Here is a 23520-nt window from a genome sequence, read left to right on the forward strand (position 1 = left end):
AGAAAAAAATCGAACATAAAAGTTGAAAAACAAACAATTCGCTTCATTCACTGCTTCTTTTTTCTGTAAATTTCAATAAAAAAAAGTATTTTATTCGTTTTTGGAAAGAAGTGGAGTAACGACGCCAGAAGTACTTCCAGGATGACCAGCGCTAGAAGAGCTCGGGAGACGATGGACCGTGGAAGTTCTAGATCTTCGTGGAGGAATGACCCCTTCGTGTTCAAGCTCTATTCTTCGCAGTTCTCGCTTGATTTCTGCTTTTCGCTGGATGATTTTTTTCTCGTAGCCGTCGAATTTCATCCACCAGATCATGACAGCCCCGACTAAGCGGAAAGTTGAAATTTTAACTTTTAAAGGAAAATGGTTAAATTCCAAATGCGCTGAAAACTTACCAACAAGAATGAACCACAAACCAACTCCGGCAGCAAAGAAGACTTGCCAGTCCTAATCAAAGCTTTAAAATTTTACTGATAAGAAAATTGAAAATTTAGATTTTTCGCGAAGGCTGCTTGCTTTTTCTCTTTTTCTAAGCTCCGTTCCTGGTAGTAAGAACTGAAAGTATGGCTTTTCTCAAAGTATCTCATTTTCCTTCAATTTCGTCAAATGTTTGAAGGTCAGCCTCAATGGTATAAATAAATCTGAGGGCAATGGGCGGCTTTTGTCCGTGACGAAATCGTAAAATTGGTCAAGATGTATTTTTTATTGATCAGAACCGCCTAAAAATGGAAGACAAGGAAATGCTGAAAGATAATTTGCCCGGCAGCAATTATTTACTCTAATGCAGAAAAACTCTGAAAATAATTAAGAAAGATAACTTAAATGTTTTAAGTTAAAACTGTCTTTTTTTTTAAAGATAAGTAATGTTTTCTTTTATTTAGAGTAAATCATATGAGTAAAAGCTCATGTATATATCTGACTGGCGAAGCTTCAGGTCATGAAAATAGCTCCAAACATTGAAATGCGTGAACTCGCTCCAGAAAGAAAATCCATCATGGATTACCCAAAATGTCGAAAAAGAGAACTTTGACCTTCTCCTTTTCTCTCAATTATTATACTTGGCTTTACTTGTCAACCAAGAAAACACTTCTGACTTTCAGAGAATGGTTGTTGACGAGGAAACTAATATAAATTTTGGGCAAATAAGCCGTATAAAAATACAGGTATTTGAGTAATACGAAAATTAAGTATTAGCAATAAAAAAGTGTATGGATTGCAAATGCGTTGGAACCTTGCGAAAAACTGGTGACAAAGTCATTCTTTTGACCGAAGAAGTTCTCTCTTCCCGCAGTATCCACACGCAAAAGGCAGATCTAAAGAACAAACATTTCAAAAAGAAGATAAATGGAAAAATTAGCCTTGCTCAGCATGGATTCGCAACGAATAAGCAAATGACAAGTTACTTGACGCTTGGTTCTCTTTTTTGGATAACGATCATGATAATAGGTACCGCTTTTACAATAGCTTGCTAAAGTTAATGACTTCCGCAGCGAATTTAATTTCCTTGGAGAAATCCCGAGGAGAAACTACTTTCCTTACATCGACTTGTCATCGAAACTACAAACAATGCGTTCAAGTAGAATCCATGGACATATGCGGCCATCTGATGAAGCAATGCCATTTCACTCAAGAGTTCATCCTTCCAAAGCCGGTGGCGGTGCTGAAACCGACAGAAAAAGACGATTTGCAATTCTCCAAAGAAGAAAACATGGTGAACCTGCGCCGCTGCAAAAAGAAAAAGTTTTACGACCAAAAAGTGTGCCGCCATCTCTGCGCAAATACGCTGATTTTGAAATCAACGAGGACCCATCCCATCACGCCTTGTGAATCCATTTGTTTTGAGCTGACCCGATCTTCAGAGTCTGCTTGAGACGTTTGTCCAACGGAAAAATATTGTAGACTGGGATGCCCTTGTCCTTTTTATCAGTGCGAAAAAACTTCGAACGACCAGAAATTCGTCCCTTTCTTTGATTTGAAAATTGATGATTATAGTCGTAAAAAATTCAAAGGAAGAAAAAGTAGAATCAAAAAGAATGCTCTTGTCTTATTTGACCAATCACGTGTTAAAAAGAGACAAATAATGCTGAAGCCAGAAACTCCTTTCACACACTATGAATGTTTATCATACAAAAAATTTCTAACTTTAGGGGGTCCCTTTGTATTTATAAACGAAAAAAAGGCGATCGGGGCTACTTTTCTTAATGGACAACATTATTTGGTCGATCAAGGAGGGAATCTGATGCGAGTTGGAGAAAACGGAACCGCCTCTCTTTTCATTGAAAATCGTTATTTTGACAGGTTATTTTTCAAACGAATTAAAAAGTGGTTAAATATTCAAGAACGGGTATTTTTGCTTTTCATTTCGGCTCGTCTATTGGAACTCATACAATAACGATAAGAAATGAGGAGAAAAACACGACGGATTTTCCGGTCATTGTGATCTGAAAACGGTCGAAAGAATGAAATATGGTCCATAATTGACTCCATTATTATATAAAATGATGAATAAAAATTTTGACCGCGTAAAGCTCCCCCAAAAGCAGGCCAGATAAGTGCTTCTATTACGCACCAGATTATAATTTAAATAGATTCGAAACTGCTCAAGGTTTGTTTAAAAAACCGAATTGACTTACCCGCATTTTATTTTTAAGGGTATATCGCTAGCAACCACTTGAATGGCAAAGTTTCTTCCATCAGCTTCGGTGGAAATTTTTTCTTGATGAGCATGACACTTGGTCATAATTTGATTACGCTCTCAAAGACAGTCGCCTTGAACCAAATAAGACAAAGTGAGGAGTTACAAAAAGGATGGCGGAAAGACAAAATCGCTCTGCCAGCAATGTTCAGGGACTTTGACCCGGTTCATGTGATTCCTTTGGAATGGGTTCGCTTTTATTTTTTGATACTTCGACTTCTAGAATTTCGAACCTGAGCTAGATCGACCTAGGTCAACTTATGCTTGTTCTTGTTACAAGAAGTATAACACTCTCAAACATGCAATACTCACTTATGCTAGAAAAAGAAGGGAAGTTCCTTGCTCTTGCAAGTGAGTGGATCGGTTCGCTGGTCAAGTACGACCAACCTTCGCGCTGCTTCTCTGGCTTATATGCACCGAATGATTTCGCCTACTCGAATAGTTTTGGAACCAACAACGACGAGTGCGAGTACTTCATCAATGCATTTTTGAACAATGATCGGATTTACCTTCAAAATGTTGTTTTTGACGCCTCCTTTGAAATTTATTTCGATTTCGGAAGGGATCATTGCTATGTATTATAGTAGAAAATATGTGAATCTACAATTACAACCTTTGATACCCAGAAAAGATCGAATCGAGCTTAATTTCCGGCAGCTAAAAGCCAATAATAAAATGCACGTGACAAGCAACCCATTTTTCGCTTTTCATGACGATGTCTTTCCTTACTTCGCGAAAAACGCCATTGGTGAAATTTCTGAATTTCCGCAATCAGCCAGTAGTCTTTCTCCCCCGTATCCTTTGGTTATTATTCCGAATTCACCGTTTCGATCGTTTCAAGAGTCATTACACCACATTTCTACGTTCGAACTCGACTTTGATAAAACGCGAAAACTCAATCTTGAAATAAAGGAAAGACTGTAAAAAAGTTTTTTTAACCCGTTGCCGATTGCGAAGTGTATAAAGCTACGCCAATAGTAAGGCTGGATTTCGAGCCTCGGGGCAGGTTGAAGCATCCGGTATGATAGGCGCTCGGCAACGGGTTAAGAATCATCGATACCATTTGAGAAATCATCTTATAAGTCCTGATAAGAAAAAATCTCTCAATCAATTGGACTCAACTAGAATTATCGAGTTTCGATCATTTTCGGAGAAATCAATCTTTGAATTGGAGATTTCCAAAAATTATCAAATCCGAGTAACATCTGATTTTTTCGAAGAAAGTATTGTCTCAAAAGATACTTTGGACGTCGATTGGACATTGATAACAGTCATCTTCCAGGTTCAAAAGGACTTATCTCTTCTCTTTATTGTGACAAGAAAAGGCAAGGAAATCGCACGGAGAGAATTAAATGATCTTCGAAAATTGGAGGACAAAAGAATAAGAGTTTTCAAATTCGACGACAAAACCGAAATCAAGAATATCTTTTTCTTCGAAAAACGACCAAGCCAGATTCTCGTCATTTTACATCACCAATTCGAGTCTCCTAAGTCCTACGCGCTGTTTGGGGATGGTTCTAGAAACAACAATGCAAAAATAATTTCCAAACGATCTACGAAAAACTCTGTATTTATCGAAAGATGCAGTGGTGAAGGGTCGATTGCATCTTTTCGGTGGATGGAGTGATCCATCATTGGTAAGTTAAAATTCAGTAAATCTCTCTTTTTTATTATCTCTTATTCTTTCAAGATACGGAGAATCGATGATTGCAAGCTGACTCGACTTCAAAATCGACTCGAGGGACTTTATAGATGGGGCAGTAGTGCATTGTCGATAACAGAGGGAACCGAAGGTAACGTCCTATATTTAGGGAGGTGTCTGGAAGCGACAAAAAAATTTTCAACCAATCAGAAACCTGAATTCAGCAAACCGCCAAATCAGCAGTCGAGTAGCCGCCCACGCAAAATTTGTCGAAATTTTTTTGTCGGTTCCAGACACCATCCGGGATGGTCCATCCCTTATATTTTCATCCATGATCTCATTTTTAGCTCTCATTTGCTTTGATTCGGCAGATCAAGACTTGTGCGAAGTGTTTGACGGAAAAAATGTTCGCTACCTCTCTTTCCAACCAATAATTGAGCACTATGATGGCGCGATGAATTTCTACAAAGGTCAGCCAACAGTGATTGGCGGTGGAAATTATCCATATACGAACATGGGAAATACTGAAACACTAACGAAAAATGGCTGGGAGCAACTTACGTCACATCCAAGGCAATTTTTTTAAAGATCTTTGGATCATTTTTATTTAGATGGATAATGGACCATTCTGCTATCGGATTGCCATCGGGATCGATTCTCACTATAGGAGGTCATGATGACGAAGATTTAGGATTTATAAGAGAAGTTTGGCGATTAGACGAGTTCGAAGACTGGACAAAAATAGGAGACTTGAAAGAGGTACAAAATTTTGTCTTAAAAAAATTTATTCTGTAAGGTTTTTTACGCTGGATCGACGATTTTGGTGGATAATGTCATTTATATGTTTCCAGGGGATACTGAAGCCGCATCTTTTGGTTTACAACGCATTGAACTAGGAAAAGTTGTTAAATAAAGAAATGATGATGGTTTTTTCGCTAAAAATGAAATTCTCAACTGATCAATAAGATGGTGATGATATGAAGGACGTGGAGCGTATTGGCTATCATAATAAAAAATACTACAAACCAAATCTCTTCGTGACGCATATAAATCACTGTCATCTGTGATTTTTTGAGAATAAAAATGGCTAAATCAGTCAAAAATACCTATTTTTATTTTTGCAAGAAATCGGAAGCAGTTGAAAAGAGTAGAGTGTCGTATTGATTTCATTTCAATTGTTTAAAAAAGCTGCAAGATATGAATTATTAACTTGATGTGTCAAAACGAAATTCTTTTTCCTGCCACGTATTTGGGTGTAGTTATCATTTTAAAAATAGAAGAAGCAAAACAGAAAAAGGGAGCGTCAGTTTAATTTTCAAATAGTTCTGCCAGGATTCCGCATTTCAATCTGCCGAATTCGCTTGAGCGCCAAAATATCGGCTATTGAGATTCTCTGGCTATTGAGATTCTTGCGGCCATTCAACGGGAAAGGCATCGACCCTCTCGTCTCTGACAGCTCGACGGAGCTCTGGATGTTCAATTTTCTCCGGATCTTGGTTTAGCGGATCGTCCTGCAAAAAATCTGCGAAGAGCTGTTTTCGGGATCGCTGCGAGTTTTCAGTTCAAATATTTAAATTTAAGGATATAGCTAGGGCCCGGCCGCAAAAATTAAAATCAGTGAGCGCACCGATGAAACATCTCTTTTTTGAAGTCCAGATAGACTAGTACCCGCTAAAGACTAATTTTGACTTTAAATTAGACTAGTTTGGCTCTAGAACACTTAAAGGAGGTAGTCCTTGCTTTTTGCGATCTCGACCCTTTTTGAACAGCGCTCTGTCAAATATCAGCTTGAGTAAGAGGATAAAACCTTTATAGATAGAAAGGTCAAACCTAGATGAAAGTTTGAATTTTCTTGGAATTTTCTTTCGATATTGAACTTCGAGAAAAGACATGTAAAATTGCTTTATAAGCAAAGATCTCGTGAAAGACTTTTCGACAGTAAAAGAGTCTCTCTTTTTCTCTTCACAGAGTTTTATTCGAATTTAAAGCTGTCTTTATATGCGTGTCTGAATTTTCATTTGAAAACATCAAAATTTTATTCTTTGAGATTGAATACTTTGCAAAAAATATTTCGGTCAATGAAACGAGGAGTCTAAATTCAGATCTCGCCAAAATTCAATTTTGAGCGAATAATTCTTAAATCTGCAGAATTTCAGGGATCACTGTGACTTGGACCGGGCTTTTAAAGGACCAAGTTCATCTCAAATGGCTTTTCTCGGCTCTTTTTTTACCTTTCATTGCTTCTATTTCTTTAAATTGCCCGTTTTTCCTGAAAGTCAACTTTAACTTGATTCTTTGAGAATTAGCCAAAACCGAATCTGTTTGTTTGTTATGCCCTCATTATTCTTTTATAGCCAAGTTTTAATTTTATAGATTTTAAATAGCTCGAATCAAAAACTCGAATCCCTTTTGGTTCAAACTGGAGATAAAGGGGACAACCATACACGGTGTAGGTCAATTTCGAAGAATTCAGAATTGAGTCTTGTATTTTTGCGAGCAATATTTTTTATGGAATGTGGCTTTAAAAATCTTGAAGAATGAAAATTCCCAGTATTCAAAAGAAAGTAAGGCAAGCATATAAAGACAATTATGAAACGTTTCATTTCTGTGATTAAAAAAGAAGAAACGAAATTTTGAATACTGGGAGTTTTCACTTTACAGGCAATAAGAAAACGTGCTACAATGAAAATACAAGAGCCCTGCGCCGCCAAGTCCGGTACAAACTAGGTCTCGTCTGATCAAATCATGTACAGAAAAACTAATCGGAACAACCGCATGAGTTCTCTTCCCGAGAATGCGCTTCCCGATGAAATGACTTCTATGGTGGTTTTGAAGGGGTTTCTGATGGAATTTTTCGGCCTTCTTTTAGAAGGATTTTGAGAAATTTCAAGAGAAACACCTTTAAACCAACCGGGAAAAAATGGTCAAAAATTTTTGTCGAGTTTTTCCAAAATTCTTGAAAACCCCCTCAGTTTTTGACGGAGGTTCTTTTGAGCTATTGAACGTCCAATGTGAGCCTCTGATAAAAATTTTTCGTATTCTAACACCACGAACCTTAGTGATTTCAGCAAAAATAAGAAATTCATTAATTCAAGAAAAGTCAATTTTCAAAACTTGATCAATTACGAGTATTTCGCAAAATTTCCAAAAAAAACGCTATTATTGCCACAGTTGGCTGTACTCAAAAATAAGTCTGCAAATAGAACTATTTTTCAAGAGCGCCACCACAAATGATCCCGGGATAAAAAACGAAATCACGAAGTGCTCTTTCTCAGATACATAAGATTATAATTTATAAAGAGAGCTTATATTTTCCGTTAATAAGATTATCCTTAAATAATAATCTTAATTAAGACAGTTTAAGGACGCCAAGAATCCGGGCATCATTTTCACAATTTATACTTGGGGATGATGTCGTATCCTGAGGGTATTTAGGGACCTCCATAGTCCGAAAACTGAGAAATTTCGGAAATTGGAATTTTCGAACAACAGGTGTCCACTTTTAGAGCCAGCGGCTTCCTTGAATTCTAGCCCGGGCTCTGACGATCATTTTGAGTGATAGAAAAGTACTGATTACCCCCCCCCCATTCCGGAGGCTTCAGAGGCCACTGAAGTTGGTGAGATCCACCAAAAATAAGTACTTCTCTTAAAAAAGTATATATTTCTTATTAAACGACATCAAAATGATCAATTCGTCCCACGCGGTTAATCGCGCTCCAAAGGCCAAAAGGCCCTGACACGGCCTCGCGCCTGTTAACGGGTTAAGTCCCTAAAATAACCCCTGTGAATTTTGTTTTTGATTTTGTATTTTTTCGGCTCGGACATTCGAAGCAACTCAATCCTTTGGACCATTTGGACCATAGTTAGTGTTTTCGGAAATTTTTATGTTCGGTAAATATTATTAACGGAAAATCTAATCTCTCGATCAGAAAGTAATATTTGCGATTTAATTTCTAACAAATGATAGTTTTTCTTTTGCTTGCCCTAGCGCAGGCCGAAGTGATTTGCGATTACGATGAACCATGTCTTAAAGCTTGCACGGATACTGTGTGCGAATACTACTGGAACATTGAAAACCGATTCTCTCAAACATGGCGGACAACGGATTTTGGCGAAAACCGAAGTTACCCTAAGGGAGCTCTGAGAGACTTTCCGATTCAGTGGAATAAAACAAAGAACAATTTCGACATTATCCAAGAAGGAATCAACGTCGACGTCAACGAGGTTATTGACGAAAATGGAAATGTTCGAGATCCTCTTGACGATCTTGAGAATCTTCTGCTTCTGGACGGGCAGCGGATGCGCAAAGTGATCACAATCAACGGCCAGATCCCGGGTCCAAACATCATTGTCAACAAAGGAGCACTTGTGAAGATTCACGTTAAGAGCACAATGCATGAAGAATCATGTGAGTATATCAACGCTTATCACGTTTCGTTGACAATGCAACTTGTCTAGTTACTCTCCATTGGCACGGCTTGCATCAACTCGACAACTACTGGAATGACGGCGCTGCTATGGTCTCCCAATGTCCAATCGACGCTCATAACGAGTTTACATACGTCATGAGAGCTGAAAACAGCGGCACCCACTGGTACCACTCGCACTACATCATCCAGCGCGCTGACGGACTCCACGGAGCGTTCATCATTTTGGAAGAAGACGAAAAGGACGAAGAGATAAGCTGGATGCCACTGGTTGTGACGGACTGGTGGAACACCGATTCGACTTTTTTGGCTGGAAACGATCCGTACCGATATGGAAATACTCTTGGAAAGCGCATGACTGGTTCAGGGTTGAAAGCTTGCCGCACTGATGAAAAATCATTCATGACGGGCGTAAAAATGAGCACTTTTTGCGTTGACTCAATCGTCGCTAACGGAAGAGGCCAGTATCGAACAAACGAAGACGAGTTTGAATTCAGCGTCCTTGAAGAGTATCGCGTTTCGAAAACAACCACAAGGATTCAGCTCAAAACAATTCATGCTGGTTTCGAACATCCGATTCTGGTCCGAGCCGTGGACGGTCGAAAACTTACAATAACTGCTCAAGATGGTCGCCGAGTCCTTCCAGAAGAAGGCGATGGAATATTTATGGGCGTCGGAGAAACTCTGAATATTGAAGTCGACTTTCCTCTCGAAGAAGAATGGATAGAACTCATCGCTGAAGTCATGTTTGAAGGAATCGGAAAGAAGTCCGAATATCACGAAAAACCCTATGTCAAGATCACATTTTCCCGGGACGCTTCAGTGAGTCAATTTGAAATAAAAAAACAACTCGTCGCAGCATACCCAGAATCGAATGTAGTAGAGCCGTTCTCTTTTCACACAGAAAATGAGGTTTCGGAAAAAGTTCTTCTGAATTGTCCAGCAAAAACGATCGGAGATATGTCTTGCAAGACAGTTGTTGATTTTAAACGAGATCCGAAATACGAGTCGCGTTTCGCAAATCCGCCACCTTCGATCGAAGAGAAGCCTGATCGAGTGATTGATGTAAATATGAATTTCGCAATTGGACCGGCAATCAATGGACTCGAGTTCAAATATCCAGAGACCCCGTTTTTCTTTGGTGTGGAAAATACCGAAAAAACGCAGTGCACAGCGGCGATGATCGCTGATGGAGGACATTGTACTCAGATTATTGAGGTGAAGAAGGGAGAGCTTGTTGAATTCAGGTGGAAAACTAATTTAAAAACAGATATATATATCTATTAATACAGAGTTACCGCAGCAGAACATCTCGAAAATATGGCCCGACGATGGCAGTGGACCTACCACGGAATTCATCTTCATGGATACGAATTCGTTGTCACCGACATTGGCTTTGGAGTTGCCAATCAAACAACTGGCTTTATCGAGCAAATCAACCCAGTTATTCATTGCAAAGATGATCAAATAAAATGCAATCGCGCAAAATTTGACGACCAAATGCTCGAAAATATCCGTTCGGACCGGGATGATCATATTTTAAAGAATACTGTGATTGTTCCTGCGATGGGTTACGTCGTTTTTCGGTGAGAAAATTGACAGTTACAATATGATTATTTTCAGCTTACGCGCGAATAATCCAGGAGTGTGGCCTTTCCATTGCCACCAACTTTTCCATAACTACGAAGGAATGGCAGTCGCCCTTTTCGTTAAAGATGAAGAAGAAAACAAGCCGTTTTCATACTTGCCAAAAGAGATGCCTCGCTGCCACAATTATCATCCAAAAGACATTGCGATCAACGAAGAGCCAATTCTCCGAACAAATTCAATGAACAAAACTCAGTTTTCTCCACTGCTATTTGCACTTACCGTCTTCCTTTTCCATTATATATACTAAATACAGAATATGCAACTAAAGCTTTTTTCTTTGTTGAATAAGGTTATAAGGTAAGTGACCCGATCTGAGCTCAGATCAGTGATTTTTTTTTTGAGAATAGAAAGGGCTAAATCAGTCAAAAATACCAACTTTTATTTTTGCAAGAAATCGGAAGCAGTTGAAGAAGGGAAAATAAAGTTTTATTTGATTTTGTCAAAAAAGTGATCGCAGCTGACAGTTTTACCACGGCGCTCCATATCCGGTTGTAAAACGTCGAATTTGCCAAAAGTTGAATCTCGGAAATTTCAGTTTTTCAAGCTCAAGTTGATCTCAAATTTGACATTTCCTCGAAAAAAAATTGGCAGAGAGAGAGAGACAAGAAAAATTGAAGTTGCGGAAATCGAAGAAAAGGAAAAGTACGATTTATTGATTGAATCTTCGAACCTTTCGGGGATGGTTTTTAATAAATACCAGAGGCGCTAGTGCATCATTTTTCATGAGCATCATCATCTGATACCGCAGGTAAATAATGGGAAAGGTACTCACGACCGATATTTTTGGGAAATTTTCAAAGAAAATTTTTCACTACCGGCCTTTGATTTTTTCTGCGGTTTTTTGGCGGTCTACAGGTGAATGTTGCGGTTTGAGTATGAAACTGCTCGAATCTGCTCACGGCAGCATCAGAATTCCTCCCAATTCCTTTTTCTCAGACGTCTACTTCTTTCTTATCAATTCCGTTCAATTAAAAACGCGGTACATAAGGAAAAGCATTCCAGAATCGGAGACAAATTAAAAGAGAAGCAAATGCTTACAGTAAATTAGAGAGATTAGGGTCACGAGCGCTCAGGGAATACTTGTCAATCAAAGGAATTTATTCCAAGACTAGACAAATACAGATTTTCAAAACGATTAGCTTGCTAAAAGAAATCAAGAAGGAGAGAGAAAAAATATTCTGCATTCCGAATTTAAGGATATAGCCTTGAATATTGAACTTTCGTAGCGCCGAATCCCTGTTACGAATTCATTCATTTTTCAAATTAACCCTACCTAAAATTCATCGTAGATTTCGAAAATGACCTTATTATTAGTACTTTCTATGGTGTTTGTACCTAAAAATCGCCTTTAAAATAAAACAGACCATCGTTCTCTGAAAATTTCCATTAAAAAGGTAAATCTGGATTGATGATATGAAAGATTGAAGCCTTATCTCTAATCTCGCGGTGGATTTTGTAAAAATATTGAAGATTACGGCTTCTAGGAACTGGTTTTTGATTGTACTTCGAAAAGGAGAGTGGCGCGCGCAGCCAATGAGAGCGAGGGGAAAATCTCACTCAGCCATCGCTCATCCTATTTTACGCGAGAAATTTTGTCGACAGCTTGGACGAAATCTAACTGAGATTCTCCTCGCTCTGATTGGCAGCGCGCGCCACTCTCCATTTCGAAGTACAATCATAAACCAGTTAGTAGAAGCCATAATCTTCAATATTTTTACAGAATCCACCGCTAGATTGGAGATAAGGCTTCAATCTTTCATATCATCAATCCAGATTTACCTTTTAATGGAAATTTTCAGAGAACGACGGTCTGTTTTATTTTAAAGGCGATTTTTAGGTACAAACACCATAGAAAGTACTAATAATAAGGTCATTTTCGAAATCTACGATGAATTTTAGGTAGGGTTAATTTGAAAAATGAATGAATTCGTAACAGGGATTCGGCGCTACGAAAGTTCAATATTCAAGGCTATATCCTTAAGGGTGTCCCCAACGATTTTTTTGAAACAGGATCAACATATATAATGATGATTTTAACAAAATTTGAACCAAATTTTAGGGCTCTAATCGCTTGATTTTTTTCTCCAATTTCAGTCTTAACATAGTTCGATCTTTCAACAAGGCTCCCATGAGCTCAGATTGTGCACCGATAAGTAGGTTAATCCCCTTTTCCGGCGCCAAAGAGCAGGTGTTTTCGAGTTTTGACGCGCTCTTACAATAAGTAAAATTCATCGGATCTTTTTGAAAATGGTATCAGCAGAAAGGAAATTTTTCAAGCTTTCAGGAGATATATAATTTGCTATACTTAATTGTGAATTTCAAAATAGCCATTTTCACAGTGCATTTCTATCGAAGGCTTATTCATTAGCGCGCTCATAGAAAAAGCTATATCTCGAGAAGTAGATAAGATATTGAAGATCTGAAAAAAGGTTCGGAATCGGAATTTCCTAAATAAAGAGAAAAATTTGAGTCAACGAATTCGGCAGTCTCGGCCTCGATCGTTGGGGACACCCTTAACGAGATTTTCTCAAATTTGTCCTCAATTTTTTTTGAACTTGTTCTTATTTACCTCCCCAGGGCGCAAAAGAACGGAAGCAATTATCCGCTGCAAAAAAGTTTTTTCAGCAGAGTTTGCTTGTTTCGTTTGCTTTGCGCGTAAAACTTGGCTTTGTCAATCTTTTTAAATTTGCGGTCTTCAATCATTCAAATTTCAGCGCTTTTTCCTGACTTTGAACTTTTCGGAAATTACAACCGCGAAGACCTCATCGATCATCTTTTAATTTTCCCTCGTTTCTTGAGCTCAGAAACAGCTCATCATTTGTCAGAGAAAAAAAAACGGTCCTTCATAAAAATCAGAAAAAACAGGCTTGGGAAAAAGTACTGATCTCAGCAATTTAAAACGGCTTAAAAATTTGGCTGGGGCGCAGCAGCAGGTCGGCAGCGGAGTCAGTAGATTTGTGATTCAATTAGCTCAAAATGTGAAATGAATGTTAATTTAATTTTAAGCCGCCCTCGGTCAACTTTTCTTTTTTCAGAAAAAAGAGAGAGAGCCTTCACCGTCTTCAAGGGTATTTAGCATAAATCCATTTCATCGTGTCAGCAACGGACTTGAAATTGACGAAATGGTGAATTGACTTGTGATGAGATTCGCATCTGTTCAATTTTCTTACCCAAATCGATTCTTCAAGCTCCTGTCCACTGTTTCGCTCATTTTCCTGTCACTCACGTCCGGATCATCTTTTTTTCTCATTTTAGTCATTTTTTCAGAGTTCGAGAATCGCGCTTTTATGAAAGAGTAAAGAGAGAAAAAGATAGACGAGCAATCTTTTCGTTAAACGATGCGACTGTTTCTATTTCTAGCAGGTAATTCGTTACTTCCAAGAAAATTTGTCTACCAAACAACTGTTAGACGGTGCACTTTTGATGCTCTTTTCAGTCGCAGTTCAGGGCTACAGGGAGTCAAAAAGAACATACACTCCTTATGGTCATCACGTGGCTACTTCAGGAGAGTTCCAGAACTACCAAGGTACAGTTCTCTTCGTAAAATGGATTTTTGGGAAGGACACCCTTATTTCAGTTTCTGCAGGTCGAAGTATTCATCGTTCAAACACACAGAGACAGTACCGTTTCGCTCCAACAGAACCATCAACGCGGTAATCTACGGTCTTAATAGTGCTTCCTCGTTTTTAATTTTTGATATTTCAGACAAAGAGGATCCAGTAATGGACGATGCAAAAGAGGTCCTCGCGGATTAATGGGCAAAACAGGACCTCTTGGGCCAAAAGGAGATCCTGGCGTCTGCAGCCCTGCTTCTTGCTCAAACAGTAACTCTGTCAGCTACAGTAATCAACAGTCACCTGAAGATGCTGGTCTAAAAGCTGCTTTTTCTGTCACGCTGTCCGGTGCTGCTTTTGATGACATCGGAGAAACAGTTTTATTCGGTAAAAAACTCAACAAGCTGAGTTAGTTTAATATCTGAATTTAAAGACACAATAGTCAGTGACGCGACGAATAATTATAATTCTCAAGAAGGCACTTTCACTGCAGCGTCATCAGGTAAACATAAAAAAGAGTGTTCTTCAGTACTCAGTAATTGCTTCTCAGGGTTCTATCATTTCGCCGCGTATGGAACTCAAGATGACAAAAATAAACCCCTTCACTTCTCAATCAAAAGAGGATATCTCAATCGCCAGTTTGATGATGTCCTCTGCTCTGCTCAATCCAATGGATCGTACGTACACCACCAAATTTTCCATTCTCGAAATCCGTTCAGGTACCAAACAAGCTCATGCTCAACCACCGTCCAGCTCGAAAAGGGCCAGAAAGTCTACGTACAACTAGTCAAAGGAGACCTCTTTGCCAACCGATTTCACTACACTTCGTTCAACGGATTCCAACTTTAATACATTTCTCATTAAAAATTCTCCAACCGTCCATTTGCAGATTATTACCGAGTAGATTTCGTCGAACAACATCACCAAAGACGCATTCATAATTGATTATTGATATGTCACTGAATGGATAAAAACTCAGGCAAAACGCAATCTGGCATCATCGTAAAGAAACAGGAAAAAAAGCGACAGTAATATGAATTTTTTCGCGCTACAACTTCTCCTTCTGAATTTCGCAGGCGCAATGAGACTGTACAAAAGAGGAGGAAACTGTGCTAGATGCGACCTTGACGGTATTGGAACAAAATTTCTGTATCTTTTGAATCCCATAATTTAGCGGACAATGCGATATTTACAAAGTGGCAGAATATTCTGAGGAATATGAAAAGCGAATCTCCGGAAAGGACGAAAAAATTTTTAATTGATGTAAGATATATTATGAAAGGGCATACCTGGGGTTGCGCCAGTGGGAAAATGGACTTTTTTTGCACTTGACCTGGAGGGATGAAATTTTGTGGACATATTTCTGAGGTCCTTATCAAGAAAAAAATCAAAAAAAATTTTCGAAAAATTAAGGGTATAGGGGTCGAAAAATCGATTTTTTTATTTTTGCAAAATTAAGCCTGAGAAAACCTAGACTATCATTTTAAAAGCTCAAAAATGAATTTTTCGAGTCGAAAAAAGTCGAAGCGAGATAAAGAATCCGCAAATAAAGAAATTAAAATTTTAAAACATTCAAATAAAAACCATAATAAAAAGAAAAACTTGAATAATTTGTATTTCCACCTCGAATGGGTGTGGGTGGGATTGGGGACATAACTGAGATTGATCACCGCAGAGTCCAACGCCGATCTCAAGCCCCTTAAATTTAAAAATCAAGGAACGGGGCTGAGACGGCCTTTTCTATACATTTTTGAGCATTATTTATTATATTTTTCCAAAGAAAGGCGATTTTCGGCCAAAACGGAAATTTTCAAATCGGCCGCATTTTCGTTGCCGGGCGTTACCGGACGAGATTAGAATGGATCTATAGAGAGCATCGTCTGAGCTTTCTTGTGGTGGTCTCCGTTTGGTTGTGGGTCGTTGTGGTTTCGAGTTATTCGACGAAATGTCCAAAATTCGTGGTATTTTTCCGAAAAAATCGCGATTTTACCACCAAAATTCAAAAATTTCTAATTTTAACTATTTTTTATGAAATCTCCGCCAATTTTTATACATTGTCACGTGGTTTCAGAATTTTTTGAAAACAAACCATTTTTGGCCAAAATCCCACCAGCGCAACCCCAGGCATACCATATTCGAGGGGGATTGAACGTATAAGCTAGGGTAGACATAAGTAGAGGGGCGTTGGTGAAAAGAACCCTCTCAACCTCCCCAATAGGGGGCCCTTACTGCCTATCAACATAGAGGATTTGCCCCCTCCCCTCAGCGTAGTATGGCCTAAAAATTCGGCCATCCTCATTTTACGTTAGTTTTAGTGGGGTTCCAAGGGGGCGAAGCTATGCCCCCTCAGTATGCGCCCTTAGAATCAATAAAAGTTTGTCCCGCCACAGCCGATCGAATACCTTGTCTGAGGATCACCTGCAACTGGATAAAATATCCATAATGAATCATAATTAATTATCTGTCCTTCAGTAACCAGAATAAAACACCAAAATGGTCAATCGATTATGAATTAATTAGCTTGCTAATTTACTCCCCATAAATTATGAAGATTATCTCCTTTACTCTAAAACAGTGTCATTTTCTGGCCTATTCAGGAGACATTCACGGATCAGGTCAAGAACGCATTGATCGAAATAAATTAGTTTATTGCTAAGGCTTCCCGGTAAAACAGTCATTTTGCATAAGAAATAACATTGAACTTTGAACGGAAAAATAATCAATAATTGAAGTGTAAACGGAAATCGAGATTTTAAATAAATTAAACTAAATTAAGGTAAGTTGATTCATGAAAATTGTCACATGTGTAAGTTGGTTTTTTTTTGGTTTGAATTAGTCAGTCTTTTCTGGTTGCGGAAATTTCAGGTTTTCGATGGTCTTGGAAAGGGCAGCGAGTTCGGAGGTGTACTTCAAGTCGGAAGATTTTACAGTGTCAGAAAGCGCGGTCAGGGTAGAAGAAAGCTGCTTTATCGCCTTAATAAATGATTATAAAATATAAATGACAATATTCGGTGGAAAATCTTGACAAGATCCTTTGATAGCCTCTTTCATACCGTCTCAAATTCAGCTCGAAGCGGCGCAACATCGTCCTTGTTAACCTTCGACTGCTCAACTTCAAAAAGCGCCTGCTGGATGTCCTTCGCAAGTGATGCTATTTTTGCGACATCTTCAGCCTTTGCCGCGTTTTGAAGAGCACCGAGAAGGTTTTCTACAGTCTGTTTTTGTTCCTCTAACAAAATCATAACAAGTGAAAAAGAAGGATGGATATTCTTACTGATAGAATTTTCAAGAGCGGACAAATCAGAGGAAACGTCACTTTTGGCAATTTCGGCGGCGAGTTTCGCCGAGTCCTAAAACGCAAAATAAACAGATAGACAGAAATCAACAAGGAATATTTTTTTTATTCAACAGTTTTTTCCGCAGTTTTTTCTTCACGTTCATTTTTATCCTCTACCTGCTCAAGTTTTTTCTCAAGAGCAGCGAGCGACTCCTGGACTTTGAGAATTTGAGCTGCTTGGCCGTCGATTTTTTCAGTGTCGACGCCGGAAGTGGAGACGAGTTCATGGAGCTGGATCAGTTTTGAGGCAGTTTCGGTTTTGGCAGATTCGAGTTCGGATTGAAGCTCGCTCATTGACTGAAAATGGGATGAAAACTTACTTTCGTTAACGCGAAATTAACCTTTGTTCTAGCATCATTTTCTTCGGAAGATTTTTCGACAGTTTCTTGCAGATCACCAAGTTTTTGTTCGAGCTAGTTAAAAAAAAGTGAAGTTAACAGTTTCAACTTTATAATAAAAAGTCTATCGACGTGGTGTTCTTTTGCAATTTTGGGTAATTTAACTCTTACAAGTTCGATTGTATTTACGGCGTCGAGCATATCTTGCTCTAGCTTGCCAAATGCCTCGGCTTGTCTTTTCAGCTCTTCGTATTGATCAGACCATTTTGCCTCAATATCAGCTTTGAGAGAGACCTCGGTACTCTCAATGTCTTCATTCAGCTCTTTTAGCTCGTCTTTAAGCTATTTCAAAAAGAATTTTCAATAAGATTTTTGACAGAAATTCAATTCTAGCACCCCTTTCAATCTTCAGCTATCAAAAATTTCATCAAAATATGCCAAAAGCCACGTCGATCCCGAAAAAAGGAAACCTCTTTTTGTACCTTTTTCTTATAGACTTTCGCCCGTTTCAACATTCCCTCAATGCTTTCTACAGTCATTGTCAAATACTGTCGCCGCTGGGGTATGTCCTTGTCGAATTTAATCCTCGACTTGATGATCAGCTCATCTCGAACTTCAAGAGCCCGCTCTCCCGCTTTTTTAAGTTGGTTTCGGAACTGATCATTTTGAAAAACTTTTGAACAAAAAAGTGAATCGACGGCTTTTGCTTATTTCGATGAAAAATGGCCAAAAACACCAAAAGTAAAAAAGAACACCACTTCAATAAAATATTTCCAAGAAAAGGCTTATTTTTATTTCAAAAACAAAATACAAATAACCAGCTTCCAAGTCAGTTATTTGCCAAACAAGGAAACAGCCTGGGCTCGACAACCTGTGTAGAAAACCTGAGTCAGGGTCTGAAAGTCTAGGAAATGTTATCTTGCAAAGCCGCTCTCAGACCCTGACTCAGGTTCGCACACAGGGTGTCGAGCTCAGGATTCAACTTTGATACCATGACGTACAATAGAAATCATGTCCTCATTGTCCAAAGCTCTTGTCTGTTGGACTTGAATTTGAAAATCGTAGTCTCTTTTCAACGAATTATGCCGCCTGCTTAGGTTCCCAACTGACTCGGTTAGGTTTTGTATTTGCTAAATTTTACAATATTCACAAAACATGCGAAATAAGCCGTCTTTCGGAAAAAATAAGCACCAATTTCTATTTACCAGGGCGTTTTTCTCGTGCGTGGCAGTGACTTCTTCTTGGAGTCGTTTGATGATTGAGTCTTTTGCTTCAAGACCTTCTTGCATTGAGGCGATTGTTGAGAGCGTTTTGGCATTGTCCGCTGAAAAATTGGTTAGTTGATGATAAAAAGGGTTAAGGGTAAGGGGACGGGCAGTACCTACTAGGGGTAGCCCCCTGGGTTGGGTTAAGGGTAAGGGGCTACCCGACTTATAGCCCCCTCAAAGAGAAATCTTGCTGTTATACCTTTCAACTGAGCAGCTAAGCCTCTGACAGCATCGAATTCCGCAGCTTGATCCTTCTTCAAAACATGGCATCCAGAACCGGCCAGGATTGCCGCGACAAAAACGACCGAGAAGAATCCCATCCTACAAATATTTCTTCTCCAGAATTCTCCCTTTTCACTTGAAACTTACCCTTGTTTCTGAAAAACAACCTCTTTTTCTGGCGCCTTCGCTTCGGCTTCGCCAGATGCTTTTCGCTTTCGAACTTCGCCCATCGTTCTTTTTTATTTCACTCTTAAATTTTTGACTCTCTTAGAAATCAATGGTCAGAGACGCAATAAAAGTCCTTTTGCTAATCAATTAGTTTTTCTTTTCTTTGTTTGTTCTCGAAATCTCCGAGAAGAGGAGATATTTATTCTGACTTCAGCTGAGTCAGTAGCTCGACTGGCAAGTCAGGATTGGCCAAGCTGATAGGGGAGGCTAAGGAATGACCGATAATTTACCGGCGGTTCACCGAGAACCCGGTTTTGTCAACAAAAACGGGTGGTTTGGCACCACGCACGCACCAAATGATTAACTCTGACCTTTTGGGTAAAAACAGTATCAATTTTGATTGAAAATAAGAAGGAAGTTAGTGACAGATTTACTTGAGAATTAAGCCGGAAGAAAATGACAAAGTTAAGCTAATAATAAAATCCAGTTTTTATATAATCTGGGCCAGGCTATTCTGAAAAGGTCATTACCCCAGTAAGTCAAACAAAAGGCGACTCCATCGTCAAATAAAAGACTCGCCTCATAATTCTATTTTCGAGGCTCAGAAATAGAGGCAACTTTGAAACATGCAGGTTTGAGATTAAAAATCATCACCTTGGCTGCTCGAAATCATCTATCTTTTTTCTAGGCAAACGAACCAGACGATGACTTCACTACTGTCAGTAATCATGCTGAAGAAATGGATGTTGATAACTGTTGATTGTGAAAACCAGACTGTAACTGTCTTGTAAGAATGAAGGCTTCTTTTTTACTTGACGAATAAAAAAATAACCGCTAAAAACACGGTTCTGTTTGAAATTTCAAAGAAGGAAAGGAACTAAAAATGGAGCATGATTCGAAAACTATTTTCAAGTGACTTCATTCATAAGAAATTATTGTTTGACAGTTTTGATACTGCCGAAGCATCAAAAAGCTTTTTGACCCCTTATGTAATCAGACCATGGCTATTCTTAAAAGTTCATTACCTCAGTAAGTTTACAAAGAGACAATAAAAGACAAATCCATCGTCAAACAAGCGCCTCCCCTCATAATTCTATTTTCGAGGCTCAAAAATAGAGATCTTAAAAGAATCATGCAGGTTTGATATTTAAACTCACACCAAAACCAACATTTTTTCAAGGCTGGAGACGGAGATGACGGACATTACACAAAGAATGACTACAGACATCAGAAAGATTTAGAGGGATGGTGATTCTTAAAGAAAACCAGTAACAGTCTTGTAAGAGAGAAGGCTTCTCTTTAATTTGACGAATAAAATAACTGATTGAAAAAGCGAAGTTCTGTTTATTGCGATTTGGAAAGAAGTTTGATTTGAAAAGAGGCTATTTTTGAAGTGATTCGTATAATTTCTGTAGAGCGGCTAAATGTACATCGTGAAGAATAGCATGAGGTCTTCCTTTCTTTATCAGCGAGTAGGCTTCATCTACGGTTTGTCTTTTGTGCTTGATGAAGTACGAGGCCATCACCGTACTTGAGCGTGTTCGGCCGGCTTTGCAGTGGATATAAACTCCTTCGTTCTCTGAAAGATGGTAGTGAAGAGATCGCTGATTTCGCGATACCTGATATGTGCTTATTGATCGTATCCGCCATCGAATTGAGCTCATCTACAGTAGGAGCGAAGTTGAAATCAGCGACATTGACCTTAAAATGAACAGTTTGAAAATTCTGCGAAGAGACACCCTTATTTGAAAAAAGTTACCTTGTATTGATGAATTCCAAGTTTTTCCCATTCCGCTACACTTGGCGTCACGACCCGCTCAAACTCTTCATTACAGCTAATAACTGCTTTGATATTCAGTTCTGGAAGCTTTTTGGGAACATCTCCTAATCGACCTTGAGAGCCATTTGTGGAAGAAGATTTGAGAGGAATCGCGCCGAGGTAGAGATTTTCGCTTATTTTATCAAACCAATTGATTTGGCCGTTTTTGTATCTCAAGATGTTGTATTGGAGGGAAACGCGAAAGGAGGTCGGCTTCATGAAATCGGCCGTCCAAAGTTTCATCAGCGGAGGCTTCATTTTGCCGGCTTTTTCTGAAGGAAAAATTGTTGCAGAAGATTTCATTACTCTGTCATCAAGAAATGAATATATTGAAAAAGACGATCACTGAATTCTAACTTTCTATGAACAGTAAATTGCGAGTAGACATGAAATAAAGCGAGTGCATTTTTTGTATCTGTATTTGTTTTTAACGCATGTTTTTTTTCATGAGATTTTAAGATTTTGAGCAGTCGTTGTTTAAGTTTTTTTTGTGATTTTTGGTTTGAAGGTTTCTGAGTGTACTTTTTGTTGACAGAGACGATCGAATTTGCCATCAGACTTTTTGGGGAGGATGATAATTAACTCGATCACGGCGTTGTTTTTTTTCTTGATTTATGGCCAGGTTAGTGGCACATGGGAGCTGCTGATGTCTGAAAATAATGATATGAATGCCTTTATCTACTGTAGCCCAATTTCGGCCAATCGACTTCGGCCTTAGATTTGCTCATTCCACAATTCGACTAAACTTACAGATGGCTGGTCTTCGGGCGCTGGAACGGGTTCCATACACCTATCAGCGAACATTTTCCAAATGAATCCATCGTTGTCCATTCCATCAGCCCCTTCCGAATCCGCTGACATCGTAAATTGATGTCGAATCGGAGCGACAAGAGTCGGAAGCATTGTCATGTAGCTCGGCTTGAGAAGACGAGCAGCGTCTTCGGCCATTTTGATGTCGAGCTTGAGGCCGAGTTGTTTTTGGTGGAGTTTGAAGAAAATTCGGAACTGAGCGGAGTACTTTTTGAAGGCGACCATGAAGAGGCCAAAAGCAAGCTCCAGAGGAGGAATTCGAGCCGTTTCGAAGTTGGTGAGTTGCTTGGCGAGAAAATGCAGGAGCACCTTCTTGGCGTCAAGCCCAACGACCTTGCGGTGATGCGTAGTGACGTTGATGTAGTCGAGGAGGGAGGAAAAGAAATCCACGGCCGTGGATTCCGACACTTCCCAGTTGAGTTTTGAAAGAATCGTCATTTCCATGCGCTTCAGATCGCGCTAGAATATGAGTTGAGACAAACTGGAGTTTTTCATTCGCCGAAAATAGGCTTTTTCCGACTTACCACAGAAAAAGCAGTCTTTGAAGCCCTAATGAGATGTTTGCCTAGGTTTCTAATCTGCTCGTCTTCGAGCAACTTGGCGGCTAGAAGGAGACAAGTGGTGGCGAGAACGCGGACGTGCGCCTTTTTCACTTTCATTCCAAATATGACCCTATCGAAAATTGCAATCGCAAGAGCAATTGTATCGCTTGATAATTGATGATGGATGCATTGATTGTGGATCCATTTGCATGCTTCGTCCCTTTTTACAGAGTTCATTTTGCTCTTTCTAGCGCTAGAAAGGCTCGATTTCGAGGCTTGAAAAGGGTAAGAAATGGAGAACTCCGTGCCTATCTACGTATGTTGCGTGGATTGATGTTACTTCACTCTCCGTTTCAGGAGAGGGCCGAAAACTCTGATACGATTTCTTCCAGTTATCACGGCGTTTAGCTAAACAAAGAAAGTTAGGTCCGATTCAGATTTTCTCTAGAGCGCGCGGAGCAAAATGTTTCTAGATGGCCGGCATTCTCTAACGCCGGCCATCATTTCTCTTCAGTCTGGAAATTCCAGCGATAATTTGAGTCCGAAAGCGAGATAAAAATGGTAAGTCTTTGATTTCCAAGTAGAAACCTGACCGTTTTCTTTAAGATTTTGAGGTCTAATTAGTTCCGACAGTGACAACCTCCAGTCACGTGGGGACGGAGAAAGCAAAACAAGATGAGTGCGTCGAAAAGCGAAAACTTGAATGGAAAACTTCCTTCATACTGCGCTTCTATTCTCGACTCTCCGAGAATTACTGCGGATCCATAGCTTGGATTCCTCTCTGTACAAAATATTGAAAACTAGTAATAAAATATCCATTCGTTCATTCAAACTGTGTTTGAGGTGTTGATCATTTTGCAGGGACAGAAAGACAGTAGTTACCTGTAATGGCTTTCAACTGATTGACCAGCTTTGAGGCAGGGAGAGTTGGAGCCATTCTGCTTTGCTTGGTGAAAGTCTTATCAACTTAAATCTTCTTCCAAAACAACGCACTATTGCATAACCTTCCGGAACTGTCTAAAAGACAAACTGTCAGGAAAAATACAGCAGG

At 39.2% G+C, this 23520-nt stretch overlaps 5 protein-coding genes and 1 long non-coding RNA gene across 9 annotated transcripts; 2 read left to right on the forward strand and 4 right to left on the reverse strand.

Moving 5' to 3' along the window:
- Positions 1–68: 68 nt before the first annotated feature.
- On the reverse strand, positions 69–691 carry LOC145696876 (uncharacterized). Its single transcript, XR_014133826.1, has 2 exons — positions 393–691; positions 69–323 (listed from the first exon to the last, which is right to left on the reverse strand). It is a non-coding gene; the product is annotated as an uncharacterized LOC145696876 (long non-coding RNA).
- A 6988-nt stretch (positions 692–7679) lies between these two features.
- Positions 7680–10672, forward strand: LOC145696802 (uncharacterized). Its single transcript, XM_081773895.1, has 4 exons — positions 7680–8742; positions 8793–10008; positions 10054–10347; positions 10385–10672. Exons 1-4 carry the CDS (start codon positions 8295–8297, stop codon positions 10656–10658), a joined length of 2232 nt encoding a protein of 743 aa, XP_081630021.1. The 5' UTR covers positions 7680–8294; the 3' UTR covers positions 10659–10672.
- A 2824-nt stretch (positions 10673–13496) lies between these two features.
- Positions 13497–14835, forward strand: LOC145698710 (caprin-2-like). 2 transcript variants are annotated; one of them, XM_081775922.1, is made up of 7 exons: positions 13497–13774; positions 13854–13937; positions 13989–14064; positions 14117–14352; positions 14399–14467; positions 14516–14642; positions 14685–14835. In XM_081775922.1, exons 1-7 carry the CDS (start codon positions 13750–13752, stop codon positions 14812–14814), a joined length of 747 nt encoding a protein of 248 aa, XP_081632048.1. In that variant the 5' UTR covers positions 13497–13749; the 3' UTR covers positions 14815–14835. The 2 variants fall into 2 exon arrangements, with proteins under 2 accessions (XP_081632048.1, XP_081632047.1); XM_081775921.1 differs by having other exon boundaries at positions 13505–13774; positions 13848–13937.
- A 1757-nt stretch (positions 14836–16592) lies between these two features.
- On the reverse strand, positions 16593–19958 carry LOC145696492 (uncharacterized). Of its 3 annotated transcripts, XM_081773536.1 has the most exons (10): positions 19278–19958; positions 19108–19229; positions 18846–18964; positions 18642–18770; positions 17812–17982; positions 17644–17715; positions 17420–17599; positions 17240–17315; positions 17019–17194; positions 16593–16938 (listed from the first exon to the last, which is right to left on the reverse strand). In XM_081773536.1, the coding sequence occupies exons 1-10, from the start codon at positions 19358–19360 to the stop codon at positions 16798–16800; spliced, it is 1269 nt and encodes a 422-aa protein (XP_081629662.1). In that variant the 5' UTR covers positions 19361–19958; the 3' UTR covers positions 16593–16797. The 3 variants fall into 3 exon arrangements, with proteins under 3 accessions (XP_081629662.1, XP_081629663.1, XP_081629664.1); XM_081773537.1 differs by lacking the exon at positions 18642–18770 and having other exon boundaries at positions 19278–19463; XM_081773538.1 differs by lacking the exons at positions 17812–17982; positions 18642–18770 and having other exon boundaries at positions 19278–19445.
- A 653-nt stretch (positions 19959–20611) lies between these two features.
- LOC145700833 (phosphatidylglycerophosphatase and protein-tyrosine phosphatase 1-like) lies at positions 20612–21421 on the reverse strand. The gene is made up of 3 exons (XM_081778158.1): positions 21058–21421; positions 20918–20999; positions 20612–20877 (listed from the first exon to the last, which is right to left on the reverse strand). The coding sequence occupies exons 1-3, from the start codon at positions 21418–21420 to the stop codon at positions 20681–20683; spliced, it is 642 nt and encodes a 213-aa protein (XP_081634284.1). The 5' UTR covers position 21421; the 3' UTR covers positions 20612–20680.
- A 204-nt stretch (positions 21422–21625) lies between these two features.
- Positions 21626–23499, reverse strand: LOC145700832 (cyclin-G2-like). The gene is made up of 5 exons (XM_081778157.1): positions 23352–23499; positions 22778–22877; positions 22452–22689; positions 21868–22386; positions 21626–21767 (listed from the first exon to the last, which is right to left on the reverse strand). Exons 1-5 carry the CDS (start codon positions 23404–23406, stop codon positions 21741–21743), a joined length of 939 nt encoding a protein of 312 aa, XP_081634283.1. The 5' UTR covers positions 23407–23499; the 3' UTR covers positions 21626–21740.
- Between the last annotated feature and the right edge of the window lie 21 nt (positions 23500–23520).

This window comes from Oikopleura dioica, chromosome 2 (genome assembly GCF_907165135.1).
Source record: "Oikopleura dioica chromosome 2, OKI2018_I68_1.0, whole genome shotgun sequence".
NCBI lineage: Eukaryota > Metazoa > Chordata > Appendicularia > Copelata > Oikopleuridae > Oikopleura > Oikopleura dioica.

Bases quoted from the DNA above. Each gene is read 5' to 3' on its own strand.
- LOC145696802 (XM_081773895.1), top strand. From the start codon at position 8,295: ATGATAGTTTTTCTTTTGCTTGCCCTAGCGCAGGCCGAAGTGATTTGC. The intron at 8,743-8,792 runs GTGAGTATATCA...CAACTTGTCTAG, and splicing joins CACAATGCATGAAGAATCAT to TTACTCTCCATTGGCACGGC. The intron at 10,348-10,384 runs GTGAGAAAATTG...GATTATTTTCAG, and splicing joins ATGGGTTACGTCGTTTTTCG to CTTACGCGCGAATAATCCAG.
- LOC145698710 (XM_081775921.1), top strand. From the start codon at position 13,750: ATGCGACTGTTTCTATTTCTAGCAG. The intron at 13,938-13,988 runs GTACAGTTCTCT...CCCTTATTTCAG, and splicing joins AGAGTTCCAGAACTACCAAG to TTTCTGCAGGTCGAAGTATT. The intron at 14,065-14,116 runs GTAATCTACGGT...TTGATATTTCAG, and splicing joins CCAACAGAACCATCAACGCG to ACAAAGAGGATCCAGTAATG.
- LOC145696492 (XM_081773536.1), bottom strand. From the start codon at position 19,360: ATGGGCGAAGTTCGAAAGCGAAAAGCATCTGGCGAAGCCGAAGCGAAG. The intron at 18,965-19,107 runs GTATAACAGCAA...CCAATTTTTCAG, and splicing joins CTTAGCTGCTCAGTTGAAAG to CGGACAATGCCAAAACGCTC. The intron at 17,600-17,643 runs GTTAATTTCGCG...TCCCATTTTCAG, and splicing joins AAAATGATGCTAGAACAAAG to TCAATGAGCGAGCTTCAATC.
- LOC145700833 (XM_081778158.1), bottom strand. From the start codon at position 21,420: ATGAAATCTTCTGCAACAATTTTTCCTTCAGAAAAAGCCGGCAAAATG. The intron at 21,000-21,057 runs GTAACTTTTTTC...GTTCATTTTAAG, and splicing joins TTGGAATTCATCAATACAAG to GTCAATGTCGCTGATTTCAA. The intron at 20,878-20,917 runs GTATCGCGAAAT...ACCATCTTTCAG, and splicing joins GATCAATAAGCACATATCAG to AGAACGAAGGAGTTTATATC.
- LOC145700832 (XM_081778157.1), bottom strand. From the start codon at position 23,406: ATGGCTCCAACTCTCCCTGCCTCAAAGCTGGTCAATCAGTTGAAAGCC. The intron at 22,878-23,351 runs GTAACTACTGTC...TTCTTTGTTTAG, and splicing joins TCAGTTGAAAGCCATTACAG to CTAAACGCCGTGATAACTGG. The intron at 22,387-22,451 runs GTAAGTCGGAAA...CTCATATTCTAG, and splicing joins CAAAGACTGCTTTTTCTGTG to CGCGATCTGAAGCGCATGGA.